General features: G+C 43.7%; 1 protein-coding gene across 3 annotated transcripts in view; it reads right to left on the bottom strand.

The window, feature by feature from the left end:
- Window positions 1-18,888, bottom strand: part of MKRN2 (makorin ring finger protein 2) — a 34,109-nt gene that overhangs the window by 5,088 nt on the left and 10,133 nt on the right. For all 3 annotated transcript variants that reach the window (XM_047781265.1, XM_047781279.1, XM_047781270.1), the window contains 5 exons: window positions 10,778-10,906; window positions 8,996-9,174; window positions 7,549-7,853; window positions 6,572-6,786; window positions 4,975-5,085 (listed from right to left, as the gene is read on the bottom strand). In XM_047781265.1, the coding sequence (XP_047637221.1) occupies window positions 4,975-5,085; window positions 6,572-6,786; window positions 7,549-7,853; window positions 8,996-9,174; window positions 10,778-10,906 (939 nt within the window). The remainder of the gene's footprint in view (window positions 1-4,974; window positions 5,086-6,571; window positions 6,787-7,548; window positions 7,854-8,995; window positions 9,175-10,777; window positions 10,907-18,888) is intronic.

Genomic DNA, 18,888 nt, shown 5'->3' with positions numbered 1-18,888 from the left:
TGATTAAGAGTCCCAGAAGAAAAAAAGAGGGTAGAAAAAATATTTGATGAAACAATGGCCAGAATTTCCCTACATTTGGTATTTTCCTTTTGGTATTACATTTGGTAAGAATTTTCCCTTACAAACTCATAGAAAACCATGCAGTTAAATAGGAAAAATCACTCCCAAGGCAAAACATCAAACTTCTTAAAAACTAAGATAAAGACTCAAAAATGACACTACCGTCTGAACAACCAATGACTTCTTACCATAAACTAGAGAAGTCAGATAACAGTGGAACATTCGCAAAGTGCTGAAAGAAAAGTGGGGGGAGACCCCCAATCATTTCAGAATTCTGTTCATTGAAAATGGAGCCAGAAATTGAAACAAAAACAAAAGACCGATTTAGTCAATAAAAATATCCCTCAAGAATGGGGGAGGGAAGTGATTTCTGATAAAAAGAAAACTAAGAATTCATCATTAGCAAATGAGCAAAATGTTAAAGGCATTCTTGAGGCTGAACAGGAATTATATCAACTGGAAGGAATTACATAACAGATGAAAGAGCACTGGTAATATTAAATATGTTGGTAAATATAAACAACTTTTTTCCTTTTAAAAAATACACAAGTTATGGTGAAAATTACATTACCTTGTACGGTTCTAATGTATGTAAATATTACAGCTATACATTCCAGTAAAGTTGCAGGATACAAAATCAATGTATAAAAATCAGTTGGTTTTCCATGTACTAACAATGGATTATTACCATAAAGAGGAATTACGAAAATCTCATTTAAAATTGCATAAAAAAGAATAAAGTACCCAGAATACCACAAAGGTGAAAGATCTGTATGTTGAAAACTATAAGACAGTGGTGAAAGAAATCGAAGTTGACATAAATGGGAAGATACTCCATGCTCAAGGGTTAGAAGAATTAATATTGTTAATTCTTTACCCAAAGCAATCTAGAGACCACTGCAATCTCTATCAAAATTCCAATGGCATTTTTCATAGAAATAGAAAAAACAATCCTAAAATCTGTATAGATCCACAAAAACTTGGAATAGCTAAAGCAATCCCAAGAAGGAAGAATGAAGCTGGAGGCGCCACACTTCCTGATTTCAAACTGTATTACAAAGCTAAAATGATCAAAACAGGATGGTACTGACACAAAAACAGACATACAGATCAATGGAACACAACAGAAAGCCCATCAACAAACCCGTACATACATGGTCAATTAATTTACAACAAAGGAGCCAAGAACATGCAATGGAGAAAGGACAATCTCTTTAAAAAATGGTGTTGGGAAAACTGGACAGCCACATGCAGAAGAATGAAGCTGAATCACTATCTGTTCCACACACAAAAATTGACTTGAAATGGGGAGTCTGCATCATGACTCAGCAATAACAAACTGGACTAATATCCATGGGGACGCCAGTTCAGTTCCTGGCCTAGCTCAGTGGATTAAGGGATTGTCATGAGCTGTGGTGTAAGTCACAGATGCAGCTCAGATCCAACATTGCTGTGGCTGTGGCATAGGCTGGCGGCTACAGCTCTGCTTCGACCCCTAGCCTGGGAACTTCCACATGCTGTGGGTGCGGCCCTAAAAAAAAGACACACACACACACACACACACAAAATTTATTCAAAATGGTTTAAAGCCTTGAATGAAATACATGAAAGCACTGGCAACAAACTTCCTGACATCTGTCTTGAATATGATTTTTTGGATTTGACACCAATAGCAAAGGCAACAAAAGCAAAAATAAGCAAGAGGGGCCACATGAAACTGAAAATCTGTAGAGCAAAAGAAGCCATCACAAAAAGGAAAGACAATCTACTGAATGGGAGAAAATACATGCAAATCACATATCTGACAAGGGGTTAATATCCAAAATACATAAAGAACTCATGCAACTCAATAGCAAAAAAACACAATTAAAAAAAGGGCAAATGAATTTAAAAGACTTTCTTTTTTTTCAAAGACACACACAAATGGCCACCAGGTACATGAAAAGATGTTCAATATCACTAAACATCCAGGAAGTGCAAATCAATGAGATATCACCTCATACCTGTTAATAAAGACATCTGTACCCCTGCATGTTCACTGCAGCATTTGTAATAGCCAAGATAAAGAAACAAGCTAAGCTGTTTAACAGATGAATAGATAAAGATTAATGGAATATTAATTCAGCCAGGGAGAAGGAAGAAGATCCTACCAAAATCCTACCACTGTGACAACACGGATGAACCTTGAGGACATTACACCAAGTGAAATAAGCCAGAGAAAGATAAAACACACATGGCATCACTTATATGTGGAATCTTTTTTAAAAAGGTCAGGAGTTCCCTGGTGGCCTACCAGTTAAGGATCTTGTGTTGGCACTGCTGTGGCTCAGGTTTGATCCCTGGCCCGGGAATTTCTGTATGCTGTGGACACAGCCTCAGAAAAGAAAGTCAAACTCATAGACACAGAGTAGAAAAGTGCTGCTGGGGCAAGGGTGCAGGGAAAATAAGGGGAGACTGGTAAAAGGGTGTAAGGATCTAGCAGAAAACATAGTGACTATGGTTGACACCACTGTATTGTACAGCTGAAATTTGCTAAGATGGCAGGACTTAAATATTCTCATAAAAAGAGAATATGTGAGGCGACGGATGTGTTAATTAGCTAGATGGGGGATTCCCTTCACAAGGTCGAGCAAGTCACCACAGTGTATTCTAAGTCGCTTCAAGTACAAGATACTTTGTAAGATACTTTGTCTTGTCAATTATACCTCAATAAAGCTGAAATAAAAAAAAATTACTTTGTGTGGTTCTAATGTACAGAAGCAATGTGTTATGCATTGTATCTGTAGCACAAAGATGGTAATGAGGAAATAACTGCACGTTACAGAATACAGTAGGAGTATTAAATCTGAAAAGTTAGGAGTAAACTATAATCCCAAGAAGAAAATATTTTTAAAAAAGAGAGGTAAGCTAAAAAGCTCTAAATTAGAATGGAATTCTAAAAAACCCATCAATGGGGGAGCAGATCAAATGTTAAACAGGCAGCCCTTGCTTTGCACAGTTCTGATATGTGTAAGTTTCAGTTACCATGTGTTAACAGTCTGAATGTTTGGACACACCCCCTAAAATTCACATGCTGAAATCCTAACGTCTGACATGACAGACAGAATTAGGAGGCAGGTGATTAAGTCATGAGGGTGGAGCCATCATGAATTGGAAGAGACCCCCAGAGAGCTCCCCCACACCTTCCACCACGAGGAAGCAGTGAGAGGTGCTGGCACCTTGATTGTGGACCTCCCAGCCCCCAGAACTGTGTTGTTGATAAGCCACCCAGTCTGTGGCATTTTGTTATGGCAGCCAGAACAGATGGGGACACCATGTATGGTGAGTTAAATGGTGGCCGCCTAAAGACAGGTCCTAATCCGATGCCCTGGTACCTGGGAATGTTGCTGATGTAGTTCAGGCTCTCAAGATGAGATCATCCTGGATTAACAGGAGGGTCTTATAGAGTCAGAAGGGAAAGAAAGACACAGAGGAGGGAGAGACTGGAGTGATGCTGCCCCAGAAGCCAGGAGAGGGACCTGGAGCAGATTCTCCCTCAGAGCCTCCGGGGAGAGCCAGCCCTGCCCACACCTGGATTCTGTATTTCCAGCCTCCAGAACTGTGAGAGAATAAATTGTTGTCTTAAAAAACAAGTATTTCATCATGGTTTGGTTAAATAACCCTTGTCCCTCAACAGTGCAGTTCCAATCTCCATGGCCATGACACAATTGAGTGATGCGTGAAGCACACAGTCAGCTCTTCAGTCCAAACCACCATGTGAGTAAAGTGTACACCTCAGTCAGTGACGGTCACTGTGTATCTGCAACTCAGGGTAGCTGTGCTGCCTCCTCATTTCCCAGTGATAAGTCCACAAGGCATCTTAGATAAGCGCAGCAGAGAAAAGTGCTAACACTGGATTGAAACTGGAGTCCTCAACCCCCCGACCGCCTTCAACGCATCCCCACTCTCCTCAGTAGATCCAGAATGCGACCACCTGCCATCCGCTCCACGCCTCCCCACTGGTCCCAGTCACTGCCACAACTCACCTGGACTATTTTAATAGCCCAACTGGTCTCCTCATTTCCACCTTTTCCTCCTCTTTCAATATATTCTCAATGGTTCAGCCACAGAGATCCTTTCAAAATACCCACATCAGATCATGAAGCTCCTCTGGTCATAATCCTGTGATACTGCCATATCATCCAGAATAAAAGGCCAAGTCTACCCGAGGGTTCGCAAAGCCCTATGCAATTCGCCCACTCCCCTGCCCTCGTCTCCAGTATCCTTCCCCACTTGCTCCTCTCAACCAGGTCCTCCTTGCCATTCTCGAACAGCCTGAGTCTGTCTTCCATCTAGAACGTTCTTCTCAGTCACAATGACATGGCTCGCTGCCTGCCTCCCCCGAGGCTCCGTTCACATGTTGGCTTCCTGAGGCAATCTCTAGAAACCCCTTCGTTTCCCATCCCCACTCCCAGCTTTATTTCACTCCTTAGTCCCACCATCTATTTATTATACATTTTCCCATTTATCTTGTTTGTTTATTATTCTTGTTCATTTTCCTTCAGTTGAATGTGTTAAGGGCTGGGGTTTTTCTCTGATTTGTTTAATGCTCTATCCCCAGCAATTAGAAAAGGCCTACCATATAGATCTTTGGTCATTATTTGTGGAGCAAATGATCAGAGATGAGATGACAAGTCAACCTTTGCGTTAGAAGCAGGATTTCCAAGGGATATTTATTGCTCAGCTTATGAACCAAAAAGCAAGTCCACTTCACCATGGCCCTGTTTATCTCTGCATCCCCAAGCCCAGCATGATGCTGAGAGAAGAAAGGCACTGAGAGTGGCCTCTGGCCCCTGCGGGGGAGGCCCTGCACTATGCAGAGTGAAATGAGAACCAGGCCAGCACCAGGATCAGGCCTGAGTGCAGAGCACTTACCCCATTCCCTGTTTGAAAGCTTCAATCAGCTCATTCTTTTTATTCTGATCTTCTACCCAATACACACTTGGAATTACAAATTCTGATATCACGCGACATTCTGGACAAGACCTGAAATAAAAATCAGGTTGTAAGGGAAAGGTTGAGTTATGTTCTACCACTAAACCTCGTGCTCAAGAGCAGGACCAGTCCAGGTGTTCCCTATCCCCCAATTCCAAGAGGGACAATCACACACTCTAAACCTAACTGACTATTAAAACATGTCCTTCTCAACGATAAAAAGACAACCCAATTTTAAAATAAGGAAAGGATTTAAGAAGGCATTTCTCTAGAATGGGCAATAAGCACAGAAAAAGATGTTTAGTACCATTAATATATCATGGAAATGCAATCAAAACCCTAACAAGGGACCACTCCTCACTTACTAAGATGGCTAATATCAGAAATAAAGACCATATCAAGTGAAAGCAGAGCTCCCACTGTGGTGCAGTGGGTTAAGGATCCAGCATTGCCACAGCTTTGGTGTAGATCTCAGCTGCAGCCTGGATTTGATCCCTGGCTTGGGAACTTACATATGCTGTGAGTGCAGTCAAAAAAAAAAAAAAAAAAAAAAAGGAATAAAAGAAAAAAACAAGTGATGGCAAAGATACAGAGAAACTGGAATCCTCGCACATTGCTGAAGGGGATGTAAAATGGTTCAATCACTTTGGAAAGCAGTTGGGTGGCTTCTCAAATGTTACACAGTCTCCATGTGCGCAGCAACTTCACTCCTAGGTGTATACACACCCAAAGTACTGAAAATAGGGATTCAAACACACAAATGTTCAGAGGAGCACTAGCCAAAATAATAAGCAAAAGATGGAAACAATCTTGAATGTCCATCAACTGATGAATACATAAACAAAACGTGCTCTAGACCTACAACGGATATCATCCAGTCATTAAAAAGGAATGAAGTGCTCATTCATGCTACAATATGGGTGAACTCTGAATGCGGATGACAGGGTCTCTGAGAGAACCAGGACCCAGCGTGTGCAATGGTTCTGACTGTACATGCATGTGGCGAGCTCCTATAGCACTGGCTTTCCTCCCGCCCACTACAGAACTTAAGAATCCTGTTGTTATGTGCCAAGAAACTCTCAAAGCTGGGACAAGCCCTGTGCTGACTAACTGGGTATGTCCCATGTACCAGACATTACGTGAAATGTGTTACATGTACTATTCCATTTTCTTCAATTAACCCTATTTTACAGATGAAAAAAAAATGAAGCTAGAAAGGCAGATAGGCAATCGGCCTAAGGGCAGACCACCAGTAACTGAGTGGCAGAGTCAAATGGGCCTTCTCACCCTGCTGCACATCCCCTAGCACCTTAAGCACCCAGCAGGAACTGTTGCCCATACAGTAAAGGAAAAGGCTCTTGGGCTTAGGGAGCGTCTGTGACTTGCTCAGGTTCCTTCAGCCAAGGGTCAGGACTCACTGCTCACCCTTGCTTGGACCCACTTCTGGAGGACAAGGGAAGGCCTCAGAGCAGGTGGAAGAAGGGCCCAAATCAAACTCGCCCTGATTTCTAGAGTTAAGCACCCCAGCTGCACTCACTTGATGATGGGGTTCTCAAACTGCTTGGCACACCTCCACTGCCTGATGCAGGACAAGCAGTACGTGTGGTTGCAGTTGGAGAGGATCCCGAACCTTCGCTCCGAGGCCGACGCCTTCTCAAGGATCACCTCCATGCAGATGCTGCACACTTTGTCCTGACTGGCCTGGAAGGCAAAGGCCTTCTCCATCTCATGTTCGAAGGTCGACATGCAGGTCTGAAGCAGAGGGAGGAGGAGACCTGAGCTTCTGGGTTTGGGCACCACGGGAGCCTGGGCAGCTGCCGGCCACATGGCACAACCAGGATCGGGAAGGAACAGGAACTGTGCTGCTTTCGGCAGGCCCAGCAGTCCCTACGTTGGGGACGCAAAGCTCTCGAACCACAAAAAGGACTTCAAGCCACCACTGGCTCGGCTCTTTGCTTGCCAGCACTGATATGGTCACCTCCAATTTTAAGCCAAGACCAAAAGCCCAAGGTTAGGAGCCACTGTGGGGTCACAGACGTCACAAGGACTGAGACCCTGCTCTCCTGGCCCCTCTGGGCCCCACATTTCCCCACCCTGAACCACACATGACAGAAATGCTGAATAATCCTTAATGTGCAACATCAGGCTGGCAGCTCAGTTAGAAGTGGCAGCATCACTTCTGCCCAAGAGAACAAGTTACTGAATGAATCCCTTCATTTAGGAAGCAGGTGGCACCTCCCACAGTGCCATGGTATCAGGTGCTGGAATCAATGCAAAGGATACGCACGCAGACCTGGGCCCCCGCTCAGCGAGGCAGACACAGGCTACACCCACATGTAACACTAGGATGTCACCCCCTGAGCTCCTAGAATTCTCTGGAACTCGGCCTGGCTGGTCAGGTGGAGAATACAGGTATTACTGGCAGAAAGATGCTTAGAGAAATACCAACAATTTTGCCACTTAGTGCCCTTCACATTTCTTAAAATAAGTTCATCTAAAGGCTTGCAACTGTACCTTCTCGTGAGCCTTCCTTTGCTCTGGGTTGAAGGGGTGCAGGACTCGTAACCTACAGATCTCACATACTTCCCCATGCAGGTAGACACAAGCATCCCCAAAGCGGCACTCCCCAGCGGCTGCATAGGGGCACAGCTGCTGCTCGCTGCTGTAGGAGCTGCTGGCCTCTAAGTCGTCCAGACCACTTCTGATGGCATCCAGGTAAGAATGTGGCTTCATCTCTGGGCTATTCGGCAGGTCACTGCAGCCTCCTGGGTTACTCAAAACACTTGGGCAGGTCTTTTCTTCAGCCAGGCCAGAGAGGTCTGAAGACAGACACATGTACACACACCAGTGAGGGTTGGTCCAATCTTTCTGGTAAGCAATCAGTCAAAAAGTGACAAACTCACCCTGGCTTTGGGAATTTCACTCATAGGAATATATAGAAAAAACAAACAAACAAAAAACAGGCCAAAAGGGAGGAAAAAAAAAAAAGGAAAAAATGTTGAGTGACATTACTTATAATCACAATAAAAAAATACAGAAATCATAATTGGCAACATAAGAGCAAAGCAGACCATGCACAGTATACTTATACAAAAGAACACTCCAGTTGCTCTTAAATATTGACAAGTATGGAAATGTCAACATTGGACCAGTTACACTTGGAAAAAAAAAAAAGGAAAACAAAGTATAAGTTAAAGGGAGTTCAGAATGACGTCAAGAGATTATACAGTGGTTTCCTTCTTACAAGTAGAGTTACCAATCATTCTAAAGTGGAGAAGGAAAATCTGGAGCAAGTCTCTGGGTCCTGAGGTCAGAGTCAAACTACCACTCGCTTCTCACACCAGGAGCTGCTGCCTCCTCATCACCCACTTCTAACCTTTGCAGGGGGATGGGCTTCTTGTTTGCTTTGGATGGAATCTGCCTATCTTATGCTGAACAAGTCCCAGAAGTGGAAAACCTTCACCTGGTGAGGACCAGCCAATACAAACAACTCTCAGTTTGCAGCCTCCTACCCACACAAACCAGACTCCAGTGTACAGACTACTGCCTAAACCCCAACATGCTATTCTATTTCCAAAGACATGGCTGGCTCAGCATAAGAACTAAGACTATGAACTAATAACCGAGAAGGTCAACAGTGAAACAGGCTCTTTATCAAAATATGTAGCTTTGAAATAAAGAGCTTGGTGCTTCTCAGAACTGGGAAACTACCCTGTGTAGATGGCAGTTTGTGATGACGAAAAGGTCACTCTTCATGTTTTGCCAGGCAAACCTGGGGCTCTGTCCCAACATGGGCACAAAGTCAAAAGCATCATCTGAGCACCTGGCAGCCAAATGAAGTCTGTTCTCAGGACGGTTCTGGGTATGAGGTTAGGAGCTCCCTTGACAAGAGAAGGCCAGAAAGGAGCAGGAAGAAAATCAAGACTGCTTTTTAAAAAGGCAAAAGGTTCTACCCACTCACTTCGGTCTCTAAGTACCAGTGTCCTCTTCTCACGTTTCCCAGGCTCGTGTAAGTTGGTTTTCACGATTGACGCAGTAAGGTCAGGAGGATGAGGACTGTGGAAAGCTGGGGAGGGCACACCGTGGGGCCCGGTGCCCATGGCACCACCAGTTGCAGCAGAGGGCCTCGTGTGATCATATCTACACAAGAGACACAGCAGATGCATTACGGACATGCCACACCCACCAGCCTCCCACACTCCCCAGGCCCAGAACAGCCCTCCTTCTGCTCAATTTGTGAACATGGAGAATCAATCTTTTCCCGTAGTTTAACTGATAAAAGTCTTATCGGTTAGTCAGAGAGAGCTGCCTGGAAGTTCAGAGTGCGTGGTACACAGCTGTCTATCACCCACGCTCAGGTGTCCCGGCTGCACCTGAGTGGGACAAATGTACTGCCCGACCACACAGAGAGTGCCCGACAGCGCTGGAGATGTTGAGTGGCATCTCCCGGACTGTCCCTCCGGGGTGCCCACCAGTGCGGGGAAGGGAGAGTAGACCAACTTTCAGGGTCCCAGGCAGCACAGAGTTAGGACTGATGGGAGCTTTGCATCCCAGGAAAGCAGATCGCTCTTCACTACAAAAGCACAGGATCAGGTTTTGGAATGTTCTTCTGTCTAGAAGTTACAAAACTTGCCTACAGAGATAAGTGGAAAAGAGGAAGACTGTATATGCATATGAAGGTTCACTGCAGGGGTACTGATGGCAAAAAACTGAAAGCTACTTAAGTATCTAATACAGGAATAGTAATAAAATGATGGTATGTTAATATGATGAAACATTATAAAATCACAGTTAAAAGATAAAGTAGCAGCACTGGAAAGAGCTTTTGACATGTTAAAAAAAGGCAAGATACAAAATCTTATGTAGGAGTTCCCATTGTGGCTCAGTGGAAATGAATCTGACTAGTGTCCATGAGGACGCAGATTCAATCCCAGGCCTCGCTCAGTGGATTAAGGATCCGGCGTTGCCCTGAGCTGTGGTGTAGGTCGCAGACGCGGCTCGGATCTTGCGTTGCTGTGGCTGTGGTGTAGGCAGGTGGCTACAGCTCCGATTTGACCCCTAGCCTGGGAACCTCCATATGCTGCAGGCGCAGCCTTAAAAAGACACACCACAAAAAATCTTATGTATAGTATGAGTGCAATTTTACAACTACAGGCTCTTAAGAATAGGCCTGAAAAATGATTTTTGAAAAATTAAAATTATTTTTAGGGTACTGAATCTGAGGTTTCAAAGTTACTTTTTTTTCTTATGGCCACACCTGTGGCATATGGAGGTTCCCAGGCCAGGGGTCGAATCGGAGTGGTAGCTGCTGGCCTACACCACAACCACAGCAATGCAGGATCCCAGCCAAGTCTGTGACCTACACCACAGATCACGGCAACGCTGGATCCTTAACCCACTAGGCAAGGCCAGGGATCGAACCTGCATCCTCATGAATGCTAGTCAGATTCATTAACTACTGGGCCACAATGGGAACTCCTCAAAGTTACTTTTGTAATATTGTCATATTACTTTTTTCTTTCTTTTGGCTGCCCACAGCATATAGAGCTCCCAGGCCAGAGACTGAACCTATGTCCCAGGGCTCCCAAGACACTGCTGATCCCATTGTGCCATGGCGGGAGCTCCTGTCACCCACATTACTTCTAAAGCAAAATTTTGCCCTCATCAAGGCCCATGCTCCAAATGATTTAAATCCCTAAGTAGTCAAGTCAGTATTACAGCTGGGGACAGAATCAGTTCTTGCCTGCAACGAGTTCCATAGGCACAATAGCCTTTCTGGTAGTATTTGCAGATGGTAGATGGCTTGCTGTTTGCCAAGTCATGAGAGAACAGGCACTGGTTTCCTTCCCGACACACACCATGCATAAAATACCTGCAGAGACAAGCAGAGGCATAAAACTTTTAGAAGCACACTTTGCTTTATAAAATCACCATATTCTTGGCAGTCATCTTGTGGAGCAGCAGATCACTGCTATGGTGTGGGTTCAGTCCCTGGCTCGGGAACTTCTGGATGCTCAAACACAGCCAAAAAAAAAAAAAAAAATTCACTACATTCTTGAACCCAACACACAAACATACACTATGCATATGTTACATCTCAGGGCTCTCTCAGGATTTGGAGACATACTTATGTTCTTGACTCTAGGGCAGAGTGATTTCAGATGCACCACAACTATTTCAATGACAACTTTTTTGGAAGGAAAATTATCCTATAAATTTCTATCTTAAGATAAATGCTCTTGGTTTGAGGTATGTTATATACATAAAATGTGAGCCTTGTAATTGTGAAAATACACTCTGAGAAACTGCTCTGTTCTCACGGAGCCTAAAGCGTATGGTTGTAATGGAGTCAGAGAGACCTGAGCTCAAGATCCAGCCCTGCCACCTATAAGCAAGTCATAAAACAAACTTCCCTGGGACTTGCTACTTTCATCTATAAAATGAAAATTATACTACCGATTTTACTGAGCTGTGGTGAGGACCAAATAAGATAGTGTAGCACCAAAAGATTTACATATAGGAGTGATCCACAGGGTTGTCCAATTCTGGCCCTGAAGAAACAGATGGGAGGCATTGTAGTTTTGTCTCGCCAGAGCGGAGAGACCTGGCTGAATATTCAGAGGAAACTGGAGGGAGAGTCCAGAAGGACATCCTTTGGCATTAAGGGTAAGTCCCAAAATAAGAAGACTTCAGATCTGCCCTAATAAAGTTTTTCGTTGTTTTTTAAATACAAGCTTCAAAAGGATCTAGCTGATAGCTAACAACTTACTGTCAGCTGAAACAAACTTTTAACACTCTGAAGGAAGACAATTAAAATCCAAATGCTCAAAACCACTCACAATGTTTGGCATCTAATCAAAAATTACTAAACATACCAAAAGAGCAGAAAAATGTGACCCTAAACCAAGAAAAAAATTAGTCAATAACAGGAATGACAGAAGATGGACTCAGTAAATAAGTACTTTAAAAACAGCTATTACAGGAGTTCCTGTCATAGCTCAGTGATAAACGAATCTGACTAGGAACCATGAGGTTGCAGGTTCGATTCCTGGCCTTGCTCAGTGGGTTAAGGATCCGGCATTGCCATAAGCTGTGGTGAAGGTCGCAGACACGGCTTGGATCCCTCGTTGCTGTGGCTCTGGTGTGGGCCAGTGGCTACAGCTCCAATTAGACCCCTATCCTGGGAACCTCCATATGCCACGGGAGCAGCCATAGAAAAGGCAAAAAGACAAAAAAAAAAACAAAACATCTATTACAAATATTTTCATGGAGTTCCCATTGTGACTCAAAAGGTTCATTACGAACCCAACGTAGTCTCCATGAGGATGTGGGTTCAATCCTTGGACTCGCTCAGTGGGTTAAGGATCTGGCATTGCCGCAAGCTGCAGCATACGTCATAGATGTGGCCTGGAACCAGTATTGCTATGGTTGTGGCATAGGCCGCAGCTGCAGCTCTGATGTGACCCCCAGCGTGGTAATTTCCATACGCCTCAGGTGTGGCTATTTAAAAAGTTCAATATTAGAGTTCCTGTCGTGGCTCAGTGGTTAACGAATCCGACTAGGAACCATGAGGTTGCGGGTTCAATCCCTGGCCTTGCTCAGTGGGTTAAGGATCTGGTGTTGCCATGAGCTGTGGTGTAGGTCACAGATGCAGCTCGGATCCCACGTTGCTGTGGCTCTGATGTAGGCCAGTGGCTACAGCTCTGATTCAATCCCTAGCCTGGGAACCTCCATATGCCGCGGGAGCGGCCCTAGAAAAGGCAAAACAGACAATAAATAAATAAATAAATAAATAAATAAAATCAAAAGTTCAATATGCTGAAGAATTTAAGGAAAACACAAAAATAATGGGAGAAATGGAAGATATAAGAGAACCAAATAGGGAGTTCCCTGATGGTCTAGTGGCTAGGACTTGGCACTTTACCCCTGCAGCATGGGTTCAATCCCTGGTCTGAGAACTGAGATTCCACATCAAATAACTGCAAGCTATGTGGGGGGAAGCCACAAAGAACTTCCAGAAATGAAAATTAGATTGTAATGGCAGTAGTGTAATTACACTGTATAAGAAAATAGAAAACTTGAAGGCAAAGCAATAGAAACTGTCCAAACTGAAGCATGACAGGAAGAAAGACTTTTGCTTCTAGCTCTGAAGAAGCATGGAATTTGCCCTCCTAATGAGAAAAAACCTAGAAAATAGAACAAAATACACGGAACAACTGCTTTCAGACATGGAAACAATGCAACACAAGACTGGCACTTGAAAGAAGGGAAACAAGAAAGGTGAGCCTGGCTTTCTGGATGGAGTATTTAGACTTTGGAGCAGGGAGGGGAACCCCAAACAGAGCACTGCTATTGCTGAGGTGAAGAGAGAGATGGAGTTCAAGGGGGCTAAGATTCTAAATAGAACCACACATGCATGATAAATTGACTTTTCATAAAGATGTCAAGGTAAGTGAACAAATGATCCTGGATCTATACGGGGAAAAAATGAAACTCAAACATTGTGCCCGCTGATGTTACCAAATATGAATGAAGTAAACAACACAGTCTGCAATGTATCCTAGCCAAAAAAATTTAACTTTTCCAACAAAACTGCAGATCTAACTCCTAGTTTATAGGAAATACGGGGGATTCGGAACAAGTTAAAAGGCCTCATGAGGAAGCAACCAGATAAATAGAAGAGGCAGTATGTGGGCCTGGTCTCTTTACTAAGGAACTATCATGGAAAAATGGGCAGGGGGGGCGCTTGGGTTTGGAAAATAGTTTGGTGGCTTCTTAAAAACTTATAAATTAACCATATGACTCAACAATTTCACTCTATTTACCAAAGGGAAATGAAAACATATGTTCACGTACATAATTGTACATCAATGATCATAGCAGCATTATTCACAACAGTCAAAAAGTGAAAACTTGGAGTTCCCGTCGTGGCGCAGTGGTTAACAAATCCGACTAGGAACCATGAGGTTTCGGGTTCGATCCCTGCCCTTGCTCAGTGGGTTAACGATCTGGCATTGCCGTGAGCTGGTGTGTGGGTCGCAGATGCAGCTCGGATCCCACGTTGCTGTGGCTCTGGCATAGGCTGGCAGCTCAGCTCCGATTAGACCCCTAGCCTGGGACCCTCCATATGCCACAGGAGTGGCCCAAGAAATGGCAAAAAGACCAAAAAAAAAAAAAAGTGAAAACTTCTACAATTCTATCAACTGGTGAATGGATAAACAAAAGGTAATATAGCCATACAATGGATATTATTTGGCAATAAAAAGGAATGAATAATGGAACTCGAGTTCCTGCTGTGGCTTAACGGATTAAGAACCCAATACAGTATCTGTGAGAGTGTGGATTTGATCAATGGCCTTACTCAGTAGGTTAAGGATCTGGTATTGCCACAAGCTATGGTGTAGGCCTCAGATGCAGCTCAGATCTGGTACTGCCTTGACTGTGGCATAGGTCACAGCTGCAGCTCCGATTCGGCTGCTAGCCCAGGAATGTCCATATGCCGCAGGAAAAAAAAAAAAGTAGTTCCCTCTATGGCTCAGCAGTAACAAACCCAACTAGTATCCATGAGGATATGGGTTTGATCCCTGGCCCAGCTCAGTAGATTAAGGATCAGTGTCGCCTCGGGCTGATGTAGGTCACAGACGTGGCTCAGATCTGGCATTGCTATGGCTGTGGCACAGGCTGGCAGCTCCTCCAATTCCATGCCTAGCCTGGGAAGTTCCATATGCCACACATGCAGCCCTAAAAAGATTAAAAAAAAAGGGGAGGGGGAATGCAACAAGAATGAGCTGCAAACACATTATAGTAAGTGAAATAAGTTGGACACAAAAGGCCACATGTTGTATGACTCCATTTACATGTAATATCAAAGGGCAGATCTATAGGAACAGACTAATCCCTATATAGACCATTAAATAGTCTACACTGACTACATAGACAGAGTCCCTATATATGGTATGTCAATTATACTTTACTAAAGTAATTAAAAAAGAAAATAAAAAAGGAGGAAACCATACTAGGTTAGTAGACAAAATATAAGGTACATAATAACCACATGCAATATTTAGTCCTAGATTATTTTATAGTTTGGACAAACTAGCTGTAAAAACCATTTCTGGAACAAATGGGGAAATGTGAGTATAGACTAGATATTAGATAACTTATTGACACAGAAAGTTGAAGATCATTATTTTATTTGTGGCCACGCCTGTGTGGTATGTGGAAGTTTCCGGACTGGGGGTCAAACCTGAACCACAGCTACAAAAGTGACAATGCCAGACCCATAACAGCTGAGCCAATGGGGAACTCCTGGATATTATTAACTGAAAAAAGCAGATTATAAAACAGAATATATAGTAAAACGGTGCAGCTGCTATGTAAAACAGTACCACAGTTCCTCAAAAGATTAAAAGTAGAATTACCATAAGATTCTACAGTTCCACTCATGGGTATATACAGAAACAAACCGAAAGCAAGAACTCAAGTATTTGAACACCCCTGTTCAGAGAAGCATTATTCACAGTAGCTAAAAGGTGGAAGCCATCCAAGCATCCATCAATGGATTAAGAGATAAAATGTGGGTACACATACAATTAACTATTACTCAGCCTTAAAAGGGGAGGAAATTTTGAAACATGCTATGACACAGACAAACCTCAGGACATTGTGCTAAGTGAAATAAGCCAGTCACAAAAAGACCAGCAATGTGTGATTCCTCTTATATGAGGTACTTAGAAGAGTCAACTAACAGAGAGAGGAAATAGAATGGTGGTTGCCAAGAGCTATGGGGAGGCAAAATGAGGATTTAGTGTTTAAAGGGGACAGTTTCAGTTCAGGAAGATGAAAACGTTTTGGAGATGGATGGTAGTGATGGTTGCACAATAGTGTGAATGTACTAATCCTACTGAACTGTGCGCTTAAAAATGGTTAAGATGGTAAATTCATGTTATGCACATTTTATAATTAAAAAATTTTAAAACAGCACATACATCATGCTGTCATTTTGGTAAAAGCTAATTATGCATATTTATACATACACATACCTTCATTTTAAGAAATGTGGAAAGATAATACAATAGTGTGTTAAGAGTGGCAATCCTTAAGAGTAAGTAAGGCATATGGTTTTTTTAAAAAAAAATTTCTTTTTTTTTTTGTCTTTTTTTAATTTTTTTAAGAGCACTGAGGCACATGGAAGTTCCCAGGCTGGGGGCTGAGAACTGGTGCTGTAGCTGTAGGCCTACACCACATCCACAGCAATACCAGATCTGAGTGGCATCTGCGACCTATACCACAACTTGCAGCAACACCAGATTCTTTTCGTTTTTTTAGGGCCGCACCCAGGGCATATGGAGGTTCCCAGGCTAGGGGTCAAATTGGAGCTGTAGCTGCTAGCCTACGGCACAGCCACAGTAATGCCAGATCTAAGCCGAATCTGTGACCTACACCACAGCTCAGGGCAAAGCCGGATCCTTAATCCACTGAGCGAGGCCAGGGAATGAACCTTCGTCCTCGTGGATCCTAGTCAGATTAGTTGCTGCTGAGCCACAACAGGAACTCCCCTAACTCGAGATCCTTAGGCCACTGAACGAACCAATATCTTGATGGATGCTAGTTGGGTTCCTAACCTGCTAAACGGGAACTCCACTGGTATGTTCCTGTACTTTCTAACATTTCTACCATGAACATATACTGCTCTTGTAACAATAACTAGCTGTTTTAGTTTTTTAAAAAATTATAAAAACTATCAAATACTGGTAAGAAAATGGTTAAAAAAAAATACAGAAAATGCTCAGTACAGTACCAATCTCACAGGAGGCACCTCCATAATTCCACTCTGATCAGAGCCTAGTAAAGAATGCTGACATAAATCGGAGTCACAAGTGACCTGACCCTCATCACAATGCATGCGCAGGGCTGAGCCAACACGTCTCCTGCACGAGGGGGGCTGGGCTGCCATGCCAAGCAGGCTTCAGGGTGGAAGGGCCAGGAAGGGCCAGAAAGGTGGGGGGCCAGGAGGCCCCAGAAGGGCACTGTGGTCCTGATGTTGGGGCAGCAGAAAGGTGGAGAGACACTAACCCCTTTCCAGACCTCTTCCAGAAGGCTCCCCTGCCCCCACACCCACCCCAGCCCCAAGCTGTCTAAGGGCTGGAGAGGCTGGAGGTGCAGATGAGGCCTGGCAGTAGGCTATTCTGTGAACCCATGATTTACTTATTTTAAAAACTATGTTACGGAAAATTTCAAGCATATACAAAAGCAGACAGAGTAGAGGACAAGCTCCCAAACTGTTCACACTAGCTTTCACCTTGTCAACTCCCACCACTCTGGTTTACCCATTCCCCACCTCCTATAGCTCTGACAGGGTATCCTTTTTAAAGAGGGATAATGAAGACTTCAGGGCAAGGAGGGCCCTCCCTCTCTCTGACAAGTACGTAATGAGAAATATATGAAATGAGGAAAAATACAGCAGATCTGATGAGCAGCACGATCAACACTCTATGGAGCACTTTCACTTCTCTGGTTGGTTGGTTGTTTTTTTAAGGGCCACACCAAGGCATATGGAGGTTCCCAGGCTAGGGGTCCAATCGGAGCTATAGCCACTGGCCTACACCACAGCCACAGCAATGCCAGATGCGAGCTGTCTCTTCAACCTACACCACAGCTCACAGCAGCCCATCCTTAACCCACTGAGTGAGGCCAGGGATCAAACCTGCATCCTCATGGATCTTAGATTTTTTTCTGCTGAGCCACGATGGTAACTCCTTTCACTTCTTTGTTGCACTGAATCCTGACACTTACTCACAGTGTTAGCATAATACCCATGATGCAGACAAAGAAATACCTAACTGCTGGGGAGGGGACCTGACTCTGATCTCCCTGATAGCTCTGACCCTCACCCAGCAAACTGACAGGCAGAGTCCCTGTCCCTCTGCCTGTGTGCAGACCATGGCCCTTGCCTAAAACATTGTACCCATCTTTCCCCACAACAAATTGTGCTAACCCACTTCCTTCATGACCTGTATGAGTCAGAATGGACCAGGGAACCTGCCCACCGTTCCAGCCTACAACGTGCTTTCCTTTCCCCAACCCTGCAGACTTACTGGTGGCAGCTCCATGGTGTGGTGCTTCCCCATCCGCACCCCTGACCCAAGAGAGCCAGTGCTCTTGAACATGTGGTTGGCAACATCTGGTTAACACCATATACAAAATAAACTCAAAATGGATTAAACACCTAAATGTAAGACCAGAAACCATAAAACCCCAAGGAGAAAACAAAGGTAGCACACTCTTTGCCATAAATTATAATAATATTTTTTTGGATCTCTCTCCTGAAGCAAAGGAAATAAAAGCAAAAATAAACAAATGAGATCTAATTAAACTAAAAGCTTTTGTACAGCAAAGGAAACCATAAATAAAATGAAAAGACAACCTACTGAATGGGAGAAAATATTTGCAAATGATATGACCAATTAGGGGTTAACATACAAAATATATAAACAGTCCATACAACTCAACATCAAACAAACAATGCAAACAAATAATGGGCCGAGATCTTAGACATTTTTCCAAAGAAAACACATGCAGATGGCCAAGAGGCACATGAAAAGGTGCTTAACATTCCTAATCATGAGGGAAATACAAATGAAAACAATGAGATACCACCTCACAAGTTTCAGAATGGCTCTCATCCAAAAGAACACAAATAACAAATGCTAGTGAGGATGTGGAGAAAAGGGAACCCTCATTCACTGTTGGTGGGAATGTAATTGGTGCAACCACTGTGGAAAATAGCATGGAGGTTTCTCAAAAAACTAAAACTAGAACTACCATATGCCCCCAGCAATTCTACTCCTGGGT

Source organism: Phacochoerus africanus, chromosome 1 (assembly GCF_016906955.1).
Source record: "Phacochoerus africanus isolate WHEZ1 chromosome 1, ROS_Pafr_v1, whole genome shotgun sequence".
Classification (NCBI taxonomy): domain Eukaryota; kingdom Metazoa; phylum Chordata; class Mammalia; order Artiodactyla; family Suidae; genus Phacochoerus; species Phacochoerus africanus.
The sequence above is the reverse complement of the archived record's forward strand: the minus strand, read 5'-3'. Positions and strand labels throughout refer to the sequence as shown.